Source organism: Schistocerca americana, chromosome 1, assembly GCF_021461395.2.
Source record: "Schistocerca americana isolate TAMUIC-IGC-003095 chromosome 1, iqSchAmer2.1, whole genome shotgun sequence".
NCBI lineage: Eukaryota > Metazoa > Arthropoda > Insecta > Orthoptera > Acrididae > Schistocerca > Schistocerca americana.
In genome coordinates this window covers 363,583,264-363,600,092 of record NC_060119.1, presented here as the reverse complement: position 1 = coordinate 363,600,092, position 16,829 = coordinate 363,583,264, and the positions used below count along the sequence as shown (strand labels likewise).

General features: G+C 45.7%; 1 protein-coding gene across 1 annotated transcript; it reads left to right on the top strand.

The window, feature by feature from the left end:
* Positions 1 to 1,009: 1,009 nt before the first annotated feature.
* On the top strand, positions 1,010 to 16,435 carry LOC124622793 (serine-rich adhesin for platelets-like). The gene is made up of 2 exons (XM_047148588.1): positions 1,010 to 1,136; positions 12,904 to 16,435. The coding sequence occupies exons 1-2, from the start codon at positions 1,049 to 1,051 to the stop codon at positions 16,044 to 16,046; spliced, it is 3,231 nt and encodes a 1,076-aa protein (XP_047004544.1). The 5' UTR covers positions 1,010 to 1,048; the 3' UTR covers positions 16,047 to 16,435.
* The last annotated feature ends 394 nt before the right edge of the window (positions 16,436 to 16,829 follow it).

Genomic DNA, 16,829 nt, shown 5'->3' with positions numbered 1-16,829 from the left:
TGCTCGAGGCAGGATTCAAACCTGCGACCCTAGCAGCAGCGCGGTTCCGGACTTGAGCGCCTAGAACCACGTGGTCACACGGCCGGCACGGCGTCTTCGTCGCCTTAAAGTTCTTGAGTAACATCACCTCATCATCTCGAGTCTCAAAGATATGTAAAGGTCACGACCGTTAGAGCGTGCAATTAAAAAAACCACTCCGTCTTCAGGCCACAAGTGGCCCACCGGGACCATCCGACCGCCGTGTTATCTTCTGCGGAGGATGCGGATAGGAGGGGCGTGTGGTCAGCACACCGCTCTCCCGCTCGTTATGATGGTTTTCCTTGACCGGAGCCGCTACTATTAGGTCGAGTAGCTCCTCAATTGGCATCACGAGGCTGAGTGCACCCCTAAAAATAGCAACAGCGCATGGCAGCCCGGATGGTCACCCCCATCCAAGTGCCGGCCACGTCCGAGAGCGCTTAACTTCGGTGATATGACGTGAAACGGTGTATCCACTGGGGCAAGGCCGTTGCCTCGTGCAATTAAAGTACATCAATTTTCTTCCTCGTGTGGCACTACTGACGCCACTCTTACGCCAGTGGCACGAAATTTATTCATCTTTCAGGCGAAGAAATACGTCTGTTAGTTTTCGTTTATGTCGCACAACTTCGTCTTGGTGTCGAGATTGATTTCCGTCAGTGTAGACTGTCTCCCTTCAGGTAACGATGGTTCGTCAGTCCCAGTGCGGTGAGTAACGGTAGGTAGCGGGAGTGCTGGCCGGGAGGAGGGGGAGGGGGTCTGAGCGGCGGGCAGGGTTAACTCGATGGAGGAGCGCGGTCACCGCAGAGATGGTAAGCCGGGACTCCAGCATCCGGGAAAGGGCAGCTGGCGCTGCCGGGGTCCGGCACGTCCGGCGGGGTGGGCGCGGTCGGCCAGACGCGTGGGTGGAGGGAGGTGACGGGGCGGGGCGTCAACACGCCGGCCGCCGTATTTAAAGTACGCCGCGACACGCCGGCTGCAGTCACTCGCAACTCCAGCACACGGCAGCAAAGGACCAGCGCAGCACAGCATGCGGCGGCACCACACACACGCTGCAGAGGCGGTTGCCGTCGCCCTCGCTCTCTTCATCGGCGCAGCCGCCGCAGTCACCACTGCAGGTACGCAACATACCACACTTGGACGTCTGCAGACGCACTTGCGAGCTGCCGTTGCAAGTACAGCAATTTCGCGATTGTCAGGGTGAATTCTAAACCTGAACGACATCGGTGACTAAAAAACACGCACTATCCAAAATATTAATGTTTTTTTCGCAAATCATAATGAGAACAGCTACGAGGTGGCGTCTCGTTTAAGTGGGGGTGCCTCAGGGGTGAGTTCTGGGACCACTACTGTTTCTTATACAGTGAATCACCTAGAACTTGCACCACAAATATTTCGGCCACTGATATAAGGATTTCATAGATTAGTATGGGAGGTAGGGGCTCACCTATGCATCCCATACACACAGCGTTATGAATATTAAATGCGTATTTATTTTAAGAAAAGGTACAAGTTTTCAGTTCAACAATGTCTATTGACAGTACCACAATCACATGTTGCATGGCTATAGCGCAAATAGTTTACATCGTAGATTGATTATTTCAAAGATCAATAGTTGTTTGTTCCATGTTGTAGCCCAAACGAATGTGAATTTTGTATGGGTGCGTATGCGCAGCCCTACATATATGTTAATAAGTCTCTAGAGGTATCGTGTTGTTAAACGGGACATTGCTTAAGACAAACGAAAGAAAACGAAGGTGAACCTCTGTGAGGTTTGACACGTAAAGAACCAATATATCCTAATAGCCTGTGCTCAAAATGACCGTACCAGTGTCAGTACAAGGTTGCAGTCCGCCATGCTACGATTGGTGCACACGTTCTAGTATCTCAGTGGAAATTGCAGCGCAGGCAACTGTAATACGCTGTTTCATATCATCTGTAATTGTTTGTAGAGGTTGAAGAGGTTTACCTCTATTGGGATATCTTTCGGCGTACACTACACACGAACGAACGGCATACTTGCTTTATTCATCATAAACCATAGGCATGTCCGCTTTTTTCGCGTTCTGATACACCACCTTCTAAGCACGTCCTACTATGTCCACTATTACGCAATAAGTGCAGTCGTAGTGTACACACAACACAACATAAACAAACATAGCATCGACGGCTAGCATTTAAGCAATACGATGGAATAAACAGCTGTCGTTGTTTACAACACGATAACTAATAAACTACTTGTAGTAGCTTCCTACAACAAATACCATTGACATTCTCATATACGCTACTTTTAGGATTTTACTGTCAATAGGCATTGTCCCATTTAAAAATCTGTAACTCCTGCATAAAAAATGCACTTTTGTCAATGTCTCAAAATATGTGTATTGGCTGTATATACCCGCCCTTGCCTACAATTCAGCAGTGTTGTAACCGTGTGTCAACAGTGCCTTTCATGTCTGAAATATTAGCGATGTTCGTTAGATGATTTACTTTGTATATGAGGAAATGATATGCCTTCTAATAAGACAGGTGATTTTTAAAATATTTCTGTTTGCTTACGACACTAGCTTGGTAGTGAAGGATGTTGAGTGCAACATAGGCAATGTATCAAATAGAGCAGATGATATGTTGATAGCTTGTAGGATGTAAATCGATGTTAAATCACGACAGGACTCAGTCTTTACAGTTTCTAACATACATTTCAACTGAAACTGACATTTTGATTACACAAAATGGGCATGTGGTTAGCGAGTCTGAACAATCCAAATTTATAGACGTTCAGATAAATGGTAATCTGCCGTGGGGAGCCCATGCTCAGGACCTTATTAGAAACTGAATTCTGCTTTGTTTTCCATTAGAATAGTGCCTGAACTGACAATCCAACATGAAAATTAGTCTACGTTGCTTGCTTTTATTCGCTTATGACATGCGGCATTATATTCTATTCTGACGCTTCCAATTTACTAAGGGTATTTTGCTCAGAAAAGGGTAGTTCGAGCTGGAAGTTCGCTAACCTTTTGTCGATCCTTGTTCAAGAATTTGGGAATTCTGAATTTGGATCGAACTTCCTTATGTTTTATACAGTATCCATGCTCAATAAGCTACCACAATAAATTTTAAAAAAGAAAATCCTTAGCAGAAATTCTCGCACATGCAAGTATAAATTGAAGAGTTTCCTCCTTGTCTCGCTACTTCTGTTCTGTCAGGCACTTCCTGGAAAAAATTAAGTAAATTCGTGTGCTATATTTTTAATTATGATAACATATCTTAACAGCGTGTCTTCTGCATAGGATTCACGTAAATTTAATTTTATAAATTATTAATTTTTATGTTAATTTCTTTTATTGACAAGTTCCATGACCAAGGACATTTGCTGCTTAATTGGGTCCTCCGGAACTAGACGTGTACAGTAAAAGAAAATGATCATTAGTCTTCCACTGCAGTTGACCCGGTGTGTTGACGAGCTCTTTACTCCTGCCTGCCCATGTACCACTCCTCTCTCAGGACTGTATTCCAGCTGATTCCTCTTGTTCCTATATCCTCCTTCACTTGGTCCAGCCGTTTGTTCCTGGGACTTCCTACCGGTCTTCTACTGATCACAGTTGTGTGTAGCCATTGTTTCGCTGTTCTTCCATCGTCCATTCGCTTGACATGACCAAACCATCTCAGACGGATCATTGTCACTTTTTCTTCCAGGTATGTGTGCACTCCAGCTTCTTCCCTTATTTTTTTCGCTTGTTATCTTATACTTCCTAGTTTTCTGGACCATAGTTCGTAAGAACTTCGTTTCTGCGGCTTGGAGCTTGCTGTCGACCTGTTTGGTTGTTCTGTTGATTTCCAAACCGTATGTTATTATGGGGACAAAGTATGATTGGAAGAGAGTCTTTTTTGATCTTAGAGGGACTTGTTCGTTCCGGTGTAGATTCCGAACTTGAAAGTAGAACTGAACTGGTTTTTCAGTTCGGTTATTGATCTCATGCTGTATCCTGTTAGCCCATGAAATTATGATCCCTAGATAACTGTACTTGTCTACTGGATCCAACAGTGTATCTTCCAGCCTTATTTCTCCTTTCTTGCTGTGCCTGTTCACTGAGGCTGCAACCGATTTGGCCCTCTTTGTTGTGAATCAGTGTGTTTTTGGATGGTCATTTCAGGTGGCACGCCGCTGTCGCATTTCTTTCTGTGTCTTACCACAAATTACTACGTCATCTGGAAATGCAAATGCAGTGATGTCCTTATTCATTAAATTCATACGCAATTGTAAAAACGGACAACCATCAGCTGTATAAGGGAATGACGACTGCGAAAATTTGTGCAGGGTCGGGACTCGAACCCTGATTTCCCGCTTATCGCGAGCGGTCGCCTCACCAATTTTTTTAATCTCATTTTGTTCGTGATTGTTCGTTCTATTTGTTCGGGGCAGACGTCCCTCGACGCTTGTTCAAGTTTATCATCGTTCCATTAGCTCTTTTTTTTTTATTACAGATGGCGGCTAACCCTCTGACCGAACACGCTGAGCTACCGTGCCAGTTACCATTGGGCTATCGGACGATGACCCATGCCCAGAATCAAACTTCCATACATCGTCAACCGTATACCTGCAACCTGTACTCTTACATCCATTATGTATATTCCCCTACAGGCGAGACATTTTACTTGACAGTCGCTTATCCGGTGTTGGTAGATAAATGCGACACTACAGTGCCTGTGTTGTTACAAATTACGATGCAATGTTCCTTTGAACATGCATGTGTGTAAACTGCTTTCCCCAAGACTGGATGTATGTGTTCGCTCTACTTTAACACGTTTCCTTAAATAATCTGTACGCGTATGCTCTTTATGCTATTTAACGGCATAATACTCTTTAATTATTCAAAGTTATTATAATTTTATATTTACGTTCCATTTGCTCGTCTTCAGTTACATTTGTCCTAGGGTCATATAGTTCCGAAAATATTTTCATCCATTTTCCCCACAGAAGAATTTGAAGCCATTTTGACTATTTTTCGACCGTGACTTGTCTCAAGAAATATGTAAAGGTTTTATTAAGTTACCGCTACCAGTCACAAACTTTGTCAACTATTGTATTACTTATTTATTTAGCGACATGTTTCGAGTGTTATACCTCATCTTGGCATTACAAAAACAACTTTACAATAAGGTCATTCTGATGTTACATAGTCTTTTCGTAAATGCTGTGGTTATCCTGTGGAAGAAGAGAAAACTTAGAGGCGATGTCACTTTGGAAGCTGGATTGATGTGACGTCGCCTCTACAGTAGATTGTAAGCGACATGGCGTCGTGGTTAAGTGGTTACGGTCTTGGCCTATCCGGGAGCGAGCCGTGTTCAAATCATCCTCGTGCCAGCCTTTTTTCGGCTGTTCACTTAATATAAATTTGTGTCTGTGTCGTGTTGTAGCGTCCGTTTGCAACAGTGAGCCGTAAGGGTAAAAGGTAGGGACCTAAAATAACAGTTGATGCTGCACAACGACTCTATTAGCAGCCGAAAGGAAGTGTCTTTCGAATGGGAACCGCAAACGTTTGATGGCAAGGCGACAAGTTAACCGAATCCTCCACCGGAAAACAAGTCTCGTGTGTCATCCACGGCATTAGTGACAGTACGTGTGTCATGTTACAGCAATCTCTTATCGATTGGTTGTTTTTGGGGAAGGAGACCAGACAGCGTGGTCATCGGTCTCATCGGATTAGGGAAGGATGGGGAAGGAAGTCGGCCGTGCCCTTTCAGAGGAACCATCCCGGCATTGGCCTGGAGTGATTTAGGGAAATCACGGAAAACCTAAATCAGGATGGCCGGACGCGGGGTTGAACCGTCGTCCTCCCGAATGCGAGTCCAGTGTCTAACCACTGCGCCACCTCGCTCGGTAATCTCTTATCGACGCACGTAATTTGTACGTCTGGTAAGTGAGCGGGATATGCCTCCTTGCCCGATTTAGGTGTTCGTATGAATGTGATCACTCCCAAGGAAATGGTGAAAATATAATAGTTTGTCGCATAAGCTGCGACAAGTGAACGCAACAGTTTCACAATCACACAATTTCTCTGTGCTCTGTCAATACATATGTTTTTAACGTTTTTGAAGTTGCGTTCCATTTCGGAAGTCTTGACTCTTGAATTGCTTTTTTGTAACATAGTTCACACCAGTTTATTTGTTGTTTTCATTTCTGTGAGACGTCTATTTGGTATCTCGCCTGCTCTCACTATTCATCACATTTGCTCGCGACGTAACGTATTTTTACCGCATGACTCACATTCTGTAACCAATGTGTAGTATGGCAAGTGCCAAGACTACAGAAAGAGAACAAACATTTTAATCATCGGACGCACCGTTCATAATTTCGCTAAAAAAAAGAAAAGAAAAAAAAACTTAATAGCACTGGGGAGTTCCGAACAGGGGTCGCCCACTTGGCAATCCAACACCAGGACCACTTTTTTTTACCCCGACCGGGACTCGAACCCGGGATCTCCTGCTTACATGCAGACGGTCTATCCATCTTTTTTTGTGGGGTACCTAACAAAAAGAAATAAGACAGAATCATAGCCATCCTAGCGGGACACCGCCACTTGTATCCCTGCCAAAACAAAAATGAACTCGTACCTTTTCACTTACCCACGACGTAGCTGTTGTAAGAGAGTGCTCTTAACGACACTTCTTGTTCTTGGACCGTTCACTGTTTCTGTCTTGCCTTTTTTTCTTCACAGTCCAATACACCTTCTTCCTGTTTTTGTGACTGGTCTGTGTTCAATTTCTGACGGGCTGTCCACTGGGGCATCTTACCACTAAATCTGAGGGAGTGTTTCCCTTGTTAGTGACGATGGTGTTACGCCGAACAGTGTACTTAGGTGCTAATTCTTTAATGAACATGATCCGAAGATGATTGCTAATAAATCGAAACCGGTAATCAGCATATTGTATTTTTATTTTTTACTGCGATCAATACTGATAAAAGTTTTAGCAAATAATGCAGATCGCTGTATCTCCTTCACCCGTCAACGTCAGGTCTCACAAACCTTTAAGATGTATCGTAGAGTCAATATTAGTCTCACGTCTTCCTGCACATCTCTCGGAACCCAAACGGATCCTCCCCGAAGCCGTCTTCTGCATCTCGCTCCAGTCTTCTACGCTTAATTCGTGTTAGAATTTTGCAATCGCGCTTGCAGACGATCGGCTGCCTAGTAGGGAAAGACAACGGAAAGCTTCAGCGCGGTTCAGTTGTTACGTACAGCGCGTGGAGGACACGTCCTGCGAAGTGGCGGAGGTGGAACATGACAGATCGGGCGCCGTACAAGGAGGGCACGCATGACGTCGCCGCCTGACGCGTGGGGAGCAGCGGAGAAAGTGTTGGCGGCGGCTGCGCAACCGGCGGCCGCCGCTGACTCAGCGGCGCCCGGCGCGTTCACCGGGGATGTCCGCCTGCGCCCGATACTGCGTGGGCGTCTTCCGGATCCGCGAAGGATGCAGGAACCACAGCACCTGGGTCGAAACGGTGAACCTACTGTTAACGACGTGGGTATAACTGAGATCACACACCATTTTCGCATTACCGACAGACCGAAACGCGTTGCCAGGGAGGCAATCGGCCCAGTACCTGTGGTCATTCATACACAACGATCTGTTCACCACCCATCAGCGCACGCCTCTGGGAGAAAGGCAATGGTCGAGCTTCGAGATCACCTTTTACTCTGCCAGGCACGGCAATACCTGCAGACCTCTCGTTGAAGAACTGTCCTTATCCTCATTGATCGTTCCACTTCCCCTCATCAAGCGGAGGGGGTCAGCATCCAATGGCGGCCATATTGCTCCTATTCATACTGAAATTTATCTTCTAGCTGAAAAATATTGAAACGGTGTGAATAAAATAGAGTAAGAGATCAATTTACGATGACGAATTTTTGTTTAGAAAACACTGTTGACCTTGATCTCAGAATTTTTTGATGTTGAGGTGGCGACGCATTGAGGCTGACGATGCTCGTGGTGGTAGTTAGTCGATGCATCTTGTGGCTGACAGCTGCTAATGAAGGTAGCAGGTATGGGGTACGATATAGAGGGCTGAGGGCTGAGTACGTCAGAGGCGTGAGTGTTGTGTGTTGAAGAGTTTGAACAGGAGAAGAGAGCCGGACTTGAATGGTATAATATAGACAATCTATGTGAGGAGCTGGCACTAGGGGCCCAACTTAGGTACAAGGTACCGATCCAGGAAGAAGTTTTCGATTGCCCACGGATAAGACCTGCGTCCGAGAATGAATCTTTCGTTCTGCACTGGTGCTTGCAAGTAAAATAGAGGATTTGGTAGACTAGAACTCTTAGGCTGAATCAGGTGTGCCTGCTTACCTTTGTAGCTAAGAGTATTGCTCATGGGCACAAAGATCAGATTTCGAGCAGTGATCTACCATCTTGATCGAATGTTAATGGATGCATACCAATATACACTGCATTACTGAGCGCAAAAACTCTGTCACGACGAATATGCAAATGAAACGAAAATTATAAGAATTAAATAGATATAGCGCGTCTGAGGACTATGGATGGCGTGTAAACTGCCTTGTTATAACCCATTTACACTCATGTAAAGGGCTTCAAAAGAGCGCAGAACGCTGTGTATCAGGCAAATAACGAGTTAGAAAATGTGAACGGCTGCATGCGTATGGTTTCTCGTGTCGTGAAATTGTGCTCTGGCTTACTGCAGTTGATCTGCATTGAACCTAATAGTTCGTCTTCGTAGATTTGGTCCGTCATTTCAACAGATTGCAGAATTATTGGGCGTAATGAAGTACAATGGAGACTGGGATTCAGAAAATAAGACAAATCGTAAAACAAGCAGTAGAACACGGGAGCAACGTCAGAATGTGTGACAAATACTTCATCCACGTGATATGACGCGTAGCTTCATCTCGACTGCAGTCAGGGCCACAGTTCTACAGTTCTCCACTTTGAGGTTTCAGAGACATTTCTTGGGCAGAGGAAACGCTGATGCCAAACGAAAGAGGCCCAATAACAGTTGTTAACAAAGACGTAAAGCGCCGGTTGACAGCACCTTTTGCGACGATGCTCCCTTCAGTCTGAATGATGGCGATGCCTGTGAGAAGCCGTAGAGGTAAGCGCTAAGTCCCTAAGTGCAATGCCACCATTACAGATCTAATGGTGGCCGAACCATCGAATGACTACCGTCAGTGATCCTAGGTGCTCCTTGTTCCCGGTACTTCTGACATCGAAGTTAAACATTCCAAAATGGTACCTTTCCTTCAGTGCACTCTTGTAGCATTATTCCAACAGGACGCAGCCAGTCCATATAAATGTCGAAGGTGACTTCTGCACTAGAGAGATATTCCTTCCTCTTAATCATCCAATTCAGCCGACGCACCCTCCAATGAACATAAATGGGATTTTATCCATTGACTACTCGTTCATGGGGCTTCTCCAGAAGCCAATAAAACTGAACTTTCATACTTGAGATGAAAGATACCTGAAATGTCATTTCTCAAAGATACATGCAAAGCCTGTTTGGTTCGATTCTACTGCGTGAATATGTTCTTAGGCTTCATCAAATACTCATCCTCTAATAAAATATTTGGTCTGAAGATTTCATGGTTACTTTTAATCACACTGCTCATATGTGTATTCAATTAATTTCTGATCATCCCTCCAACATGTTGCAATTTTCACAGTCAGTAAAGCATGTAACAATTTCTGGCTCCCACATGGAAACAGAAAGCTGTACCGCAGAAAAGATGGGACGTGTTCAGCTCTGAATGATGGATACATCAATGTTCGCCCATCTTCCGAGTGGGCTGACCGACTGCAGCTACAGCACTCGAATCCGTCATTTCAGACAACGTACTTGCGGCCACAGAATAGACATGTTCGGTTACAAAGCACTTTGTACACACAGAATCCATGACAAGACGATCCTATCGAACTTTTGGTTCGTCGCAAAGATGATGACATCTTGGGAGACGCAATTTATCCCATGTTGACTCGTACTGATCAGTACTTTAAATGCAAACGGCTGCGATGAGTGTTCTTAAAACTTTAGTTCGCATGCCATACGGCACTGCTGACGAGAACAGTCTGCAGGATGAGCATTTACATTGAAAAAGAGTTTTTGAAGTAAACGAGTACTCTTCACGACAGATACGCAACGCACTACGGATAAAATCTAAAGTGAACTTACGGAATCATTTGAAAACATGTTGATAACACGACTACTTTTGCAAGTAATTGATAAGGCTTGACCCAGTAAGTCACTTATTTTTACAATTCCACTCATTCATAACCAAAGAAAGAGAAAGTAAACTTAACCCGTTTTCGCCAACACAACAGACACTCTTCCAGTTCGTGTGTGCCGCCTCTTCTTGGAACACCACAGTCACGCCGGCTGATAGTGAAGGTACCCCTTTCTTGAAGCCGTTGTGTAATTTTGGGGGGGGGAAAGGGTATGCGATGCAGTCGGACGTTGTGGATAACGATCCGGATAAAGGCGACGAGCACCTCTTCCATTACCATGGGCTCCGCCTTACAGAAGGATCAAGTCGGTGTATTCCTCAGACGTGTACTCAACTATGTTGCTCTGACACCCACAGACATGTGAATGAGGTTTGAACCAGGTCAGGAAGGTAGGACATACGTCAAATGGCATGATCCGATTCGACGTAAGCGCCTCCCCCCCCCCCCTGCCCCTAGGGCAAGGGGTACAATTCAAAATTCATAATATTGTCTAGTCACTCCCCTCTACAAGTCCTAGAAATTTGTAACGGGAGTTTCTGAACACCCCGTATAGTAAAAGTGATCATTCATCCTCCATCGAGAACATCGAGAACAGCTGCACTTTTAGGTTTCGTCAAGGGCGACTTGAAGCTCCGTAAGGTTGGAGTATGGAAAATTGCCTGCGAACCTCGACATACGATGCAAACGGTCCACAAGAGACGAACGTAACATGGGAGGTACGCCCCAGTCTTACAGCCCAGTAAACTGGCTGTGGCTAGTCATTGCTCTATGCTGCGTGATAATGTCAAAATTCTACCGTTAGCTTCCTCATTCTGGGACTCGATGGTCAAGGAAGCAGTGGAAACTCGTCTCGCAAAGGATTTGATTAACGGTGATAATTTTTTCAGCCTGGATGAATCACAGAATCGTTCCTTTCTTTGAACAACCCACAAAGACGTCGCTACGGTGAATCCCCTACCGATGCTTCGATATTCCATCATGAATCGAGCGTCCAACGACAGATTCAGTCGAAAACATCTCTAGTCTTTGTGTATTCTGTGGCTGCAAGCGCAGTTACGCAGCTCTCGTGTTCAAAATAGAGGAGGTGAGTGCTATAGCTTCAACCTCTGAGATCACTCGGAAGATAACCGACATGTATACGGTAGAAATATCAGTTGGAAAAATAACAGTTTCTGCGACGGCACGCTCGATATCTGATGGATCCGTCAACAAGCCGCGAAAACAAGATGTGCATCACTGCCTATGTTTATATCGAATAAAGATTAGAGCCCCTTCAATTTCTCTCATCCCCAACCTATCCACCTACTCAATGCAGTTGCTGAGAGTAGCAAAAGTGGCTAGCGTTTGGCAGCCTCCTTCGTTTTCTGCTGTGTCATGGCAGAGTGGCCTGCACGGGTATCGAGAGCGCTATTGACGCACAAAAAACGGGCGATCCAGCTGCTGTTTCGGTTCACCTGTGCCGCTACAGGATGTCGAGGTAGATGTTGTTTACCTCTTACTAACACTTGCAAGTCTTTTTTTATCACAAGTGTAGCCGCTGACTTTCAATTTCGTGACCATATATTCTCCAATTTATTGATTCGAAATGAAACAGGAGATACAAGAGTCCAGACACTTAGATATGACTGTGAAACAGATAATTCACACAACAAACACCAAGGATTGTTGAGACCACATATCAGGACGTCATTCATCATTACATGTAAGCGTGTTCGGTTCGTGGTCACCACTTTGCACACTTCGTCAGTACTTTTGAAGTAAAGTGGTTGTATGAACTTGTATGTGATTTAAATCAATAATTTTGATATTTATTTACGGGAGAGTTGGTACATTACCACTATCGGTATCAATACTTCTCGCGACCGAGGTGCATATACTTCGGATGATAAATCTTCTTAGACTCTTGAAGTAAGCTGGAGCTGACCCTCTAACCCCGCTGCAAGTATCGTAGTCCTAGGTATACTTTCCCTGTTCTTCAGTCTTTCTGATAGAGGATGACACGCAGATGGACTGTTCTCGAGATCAACTCGAACTAAATTTTTGGGAATGGCCTCTTCGTAGGCCGCCTACGCATCATCGTCAATTTCACGAGACTGTAAAATTCACTTTCGGATGATCATGCTTCAATATCTAACGTGCCTAGTTGCTCTGCTGTTATCGATTGGTGCTGAACTTAAACATTGTCGTAGATGTTCTGTACGTTTCTGTTCTGTTGTTTTTCAAATGGTGAGTCTCTACCACTGGCCGCTGTACTCAGCGCCGTTCCTCGGGAAAGGAGTAAGTGATGGTACAGAGAGTAAAGAGTTTCGGTAAATTGGGCTGGAAAAATGACAGCCACTGTGACCTAAAGAATTTCCCGTGCTTGAGAACTAATCCGACTTGACGCCAATGATGCCACTTTCGCTTGACAGACAGTGTCTCCATTAAAGATGGCAGGGCAGTTATTTGGCTTCTAGCTTCTATACGAACAGCAACGCAGCTCTATATTCTTACATCACCTTCCTATAAACAACAGCAGCTTGTGTAAATAGTCTTAGTGAGCCATAGACACATTACTTTCTTCGCAGTGGCACGTTACAGTTCTGATAACATGCAGATGGTAGAGAACTAAGTAGATTAATTTCTTATTCTGTTTTTGTGCAGGATCCAGATTACGAAGCACGCGCTCTGGCATCGTATTCCCCGACGACAGCTCCGCCAGCGTGGTGTGGTCCCTAAGAGATGGACCATCCGGAAAAGTCATCAGCGGTCACCACCACCTTCACCGTAGCGCCAGCGGAAGCAACAGCCACAGCAGCAGCGCCAGCCAATCAGCAGCCAGCAGCTCCTCCAGCCAATCAGAGAGCCACAGCCAAAGCGCTCTACGAGGCTCCGGAGAAGTCCCGATCCTTGTCCGAGACAGAGAGTACACTAGTGGAGCTGTATTGCTGCCAGATGGAGATGACGATTACCAGCAAACAATTATTCACTACGGGGACGGCTTTGAACACTTGGCATCAGGAGGCTCTCCCCAAAGTGTGCTGACTGTGCTACCATCTGCACAGACGACTTACCATTCCGGAGTAATTCACCACGGTGGACAGGCCAGCGCTAACGCCGCATCTTCTTCACAGAGTTCGAGTAGCTCTTACAGCCAAGGAAGCACGGCGTCTCACAGCAGCAGCGAGAGCAGCAGTTCATCATCAGGATCATCCGCAAAACGACTAATCTCTCAACCGAGTGCTGTGTTGGTTGCCCCTGGAAGCCCAGTAAATGGTCTTGCACTCGTTCATGGAGGAATCGTCAGCCAAGTGGAGGGAGGTTCACAGGCCTCAAGTCAAAGCAGTTCTCAGTCATCCAGTTCGCAAGCCTCGAGCCACAGTGGATCTCACTCTGCCAGCCACAGTACGAGCCCAGTTTATGGGCATCCTGCACCGGGGGTACCAACCAGTTACTCCTTCAGTCAGAGTTTCACAAACGCAGCTGGTGGCAATTCCGCATCTCAGAGTAGCAGCCACGGTACAAGCAAGGCACTTTCGAGCGGAGGAGTTATCTCGCAAAGCAGCAGCCAAAGCAGTGGAGCTTCATCTAACGGCCTAAGCCAGAGTAGCTCTTCATCTCACGCATCGAGTGAATCCATACCACAGGAAGCTGCTCGACCAATTTTTTATGGAGACGCACTTGTGCCTGTCCAGCAATTACAACTCTCTGTACCAGTTGTTAATGCGGGGGCAGAGGCTGCTAGTCATTCGCTCAGCAACAGCCAGGCCAGTAGCACGTCCAACAGTGCAGCTATATCACAGTCTTCAGGGGAGGCAAGTGGTTACAGCAACGGAGAACTGTATAACATCGATAATGTGCAGGTTCCCATCAGAGGCTTCGGCTTAATAGATCTCACAAATGATGTTGTGCCTGGTGGATCGACAGCAGCGTCGCATACGAACAGCCAGTCTAGCAGTTTATCATCCTCACAGTCGGCGAGTCAATCTAGCAGCCAAAGTGCTGGCAATGAATACTTCGCCAGTGACATACAGGCACAAGTTCCAGTTTCTGGATTCACCGGACATTTAGTCAGCATATTGCCAAACGGTATTTCGTACGGCGCAAGCCACAACAGTAATTCTGAAGGCAGTGCTCAGTCGGTGAGCCACACCAGCAGTCAAAGTAATGGACAAACACTCACTACTGGCGACCTGCACTTGCCTCTTCAGCCCTATGACAATGTGGGACAAGTGAACAGAGTCATTCCGACAATAGGCAGTCAGTCTTACAGTGCAAGTTCGAGCCAGTCAAAGAGTGAAGCCGCATCATCGCAGTCATTGAGTGAATCGAGTAGTCACAGTAGTGGGCAGGCACATATTGTTGGTGGCCTACAGGCACCTCTGCAAGGCGTTGGCTTTGTGGGACAGACAGAAAATGTTCAACCCATTTATGGCAGTTCTTCTTACAGTTCAAGCCAATCAAGCAACGCAGCTTCTTCAGCTCAGTCGTCAAGTGAATCTAGCAGCCAAAGCAGTGGACATACTATCTCGACTGGCAATGTGCAGCTCCCTCTTCAAAACATTGGATTCGTAGGACATCCAAATACTGTTGTGCCTGTCACTGGTATTCATTCTTCCAGCTCAAGTTCAAGCCAATCAAGCAGCGCAGCTTCAGCATCGCAGGCATCAAGTGAATCTAGTAGTCTAAGCAGTGAGTACGGACTCAGCAGTGGAGAACTGCAGATACCCATACAAGGAACTGAATTTGTGAGACAGCTGACTAATGCTGTGCCTTACAACAATGGTCAGTCTTACAGTGCGAGCTCCTCTCAGTCAAGTAGCTCCGCTTCTGAGGGCACTGCCTCGGCGTCACAGTCGTCGAGTGAATCATTTAACCACAATACTGGCAACATTTACAGCCCAGCTGATCTTCAGATTCCCATTCAGACATTGCCCTTAGCTGGAGAGGTAAACAGTGCCCTGACATATCCTACTGGTTTCCCCGTCAGCACTAGTGGCAGTGAAGCGTCTAGCGCCAGCGGCAGTGGCAGTTCTGCATCATCATCGTCAGCAAGTGGGGCTGCTGGAGCAAACGGAGCCTACTCTCAAAGCTCCTCTGGCAGTCAGTCTCTAGGACTGGGAGGTCAAGCATCCTACAGCCAGTCGAGCAGCCAAGGCGGAAGTGCTCTTCTTCCTGCTGTAGCAAAAATTGTGACTCCAGCAGTATCTCACAGTGCCTCTGCTTCTCAAGCGAGCAGTAGCACTGATGGCTACAGTGGTGGGCTCTCCTCCAGCTCAGGATCATCAAGTCAAGCATACTCAAACAGCCAAGCTCAGAATGGTATCAGCAGTTCCTCTTCCAGCAGTTCCAGTGGAGCCATCAATGTACCTGGTGGTAACTACCCGCTAATCGGCAATTTTCTACCCTCTGTCGTGCCTGGCCCGTTTCTCGGTAGTCACCAGCCACTAGTAAATCAACTGGCAAATATCGATGGTGGTAGATTTAGCAGTTCTGGGTCTTCTAGCCATAGCAAGTCTTCTAGTTCCAGTAGCAGTGGAAGTAGCTCCAGCAGCAGTTCCTCAAGCTCAGGATTTTCTGCAAGTCCTCACGGATACTTTGAGCAGCCTGGCTCACCCCTCCAGAAGCTTCTCGGCAGTTCTTCATTCAGCTCATCTTCCTCATCTGGTGGCTTCTCTTCCTCCTCCTCAAGTTCTAGTTCAAGCTCCAGTTCCAGTTCTAGCGGTGGTTTCGCCGTCTCACAGCCAGTGTTACCTGCTCCACACTTTGGCTTCCCTGGAAGCCTATGTAAACTGTCTGGATGCTAATGAGGTCACAAGGTTTACTTACCACTGTTCAATTCGACTGCGACGTACATCCCACGTGGAGAAACTGACCAACCAAAGGATAGCATTTCTGTGATTTTTCTACAGTTCCCTGTTGAAATTGATCTAAATATGTTTGACGACTTTGTGAGAACAATGTTTATCGTTATTTATTTTCTATCATGTGCAATATTTCGTGATATTAGGACACCTACGTATTTAATTCTCAGTAGTCAGAGTTAAGTACAGGTGTTACATGTGCCAACATACACGCAAGGATCATTTTGTCTATACACGTTTTTTTCATGCGACCATATGCCTTAGAGTACATGACTCATCAAATGTACGTACTTACTGTACGAATTTTTGTAATAAAAGTCACTTTTACTTTAGATTTGTTTGGTTTCTTGTTTTATTACTCAAGGAACCGATTCCTGTTTTCCAGTCACCAGTATCCCTCATTTCACTGAAATGAAAGTATCCACATGGACGACTGTAAAATATCTGCTGTTGGTCAAAGTTTTTAATGTTACTAGCACTACTTTCGCCATGTGGCACAGAGTTACTGTTTTTATTACATTGCACTATAAATTGCAACGCTCAGCATTCAGTAATCCAGAATATCTTGACAACAGTATTATCGTGCGAAATTGTCATCACTTTTGTTGGTTTTTAAAAAACAGTAGCGCCACACATGCTATATTTAAGACATGTCTTTGGCTAGAACAGTTCGTTTATGTGTATTCGTAACGCCAAAATTCATTCTTATATCTTATGTTTCCTGCT

What these genes read in the sequence shown, in the direction of transcription:
- LOC124622793 (XM_047148588.1), top strand. Translation starts at nt 1,049, where the DNA reads ATGCGGCGGCACCACACACACGCTGCAGAGGCGGTTGCCGTCGCCCTC. An exon ending in CGCCGCAGTCACCACTGCAG is followed by an intron (nt 1,137 to 12,903) that starts GTACGCAACATA and finishes GTTTTTGTGCAG; the next exon opens with GATCCAGATTACGAAGCACG.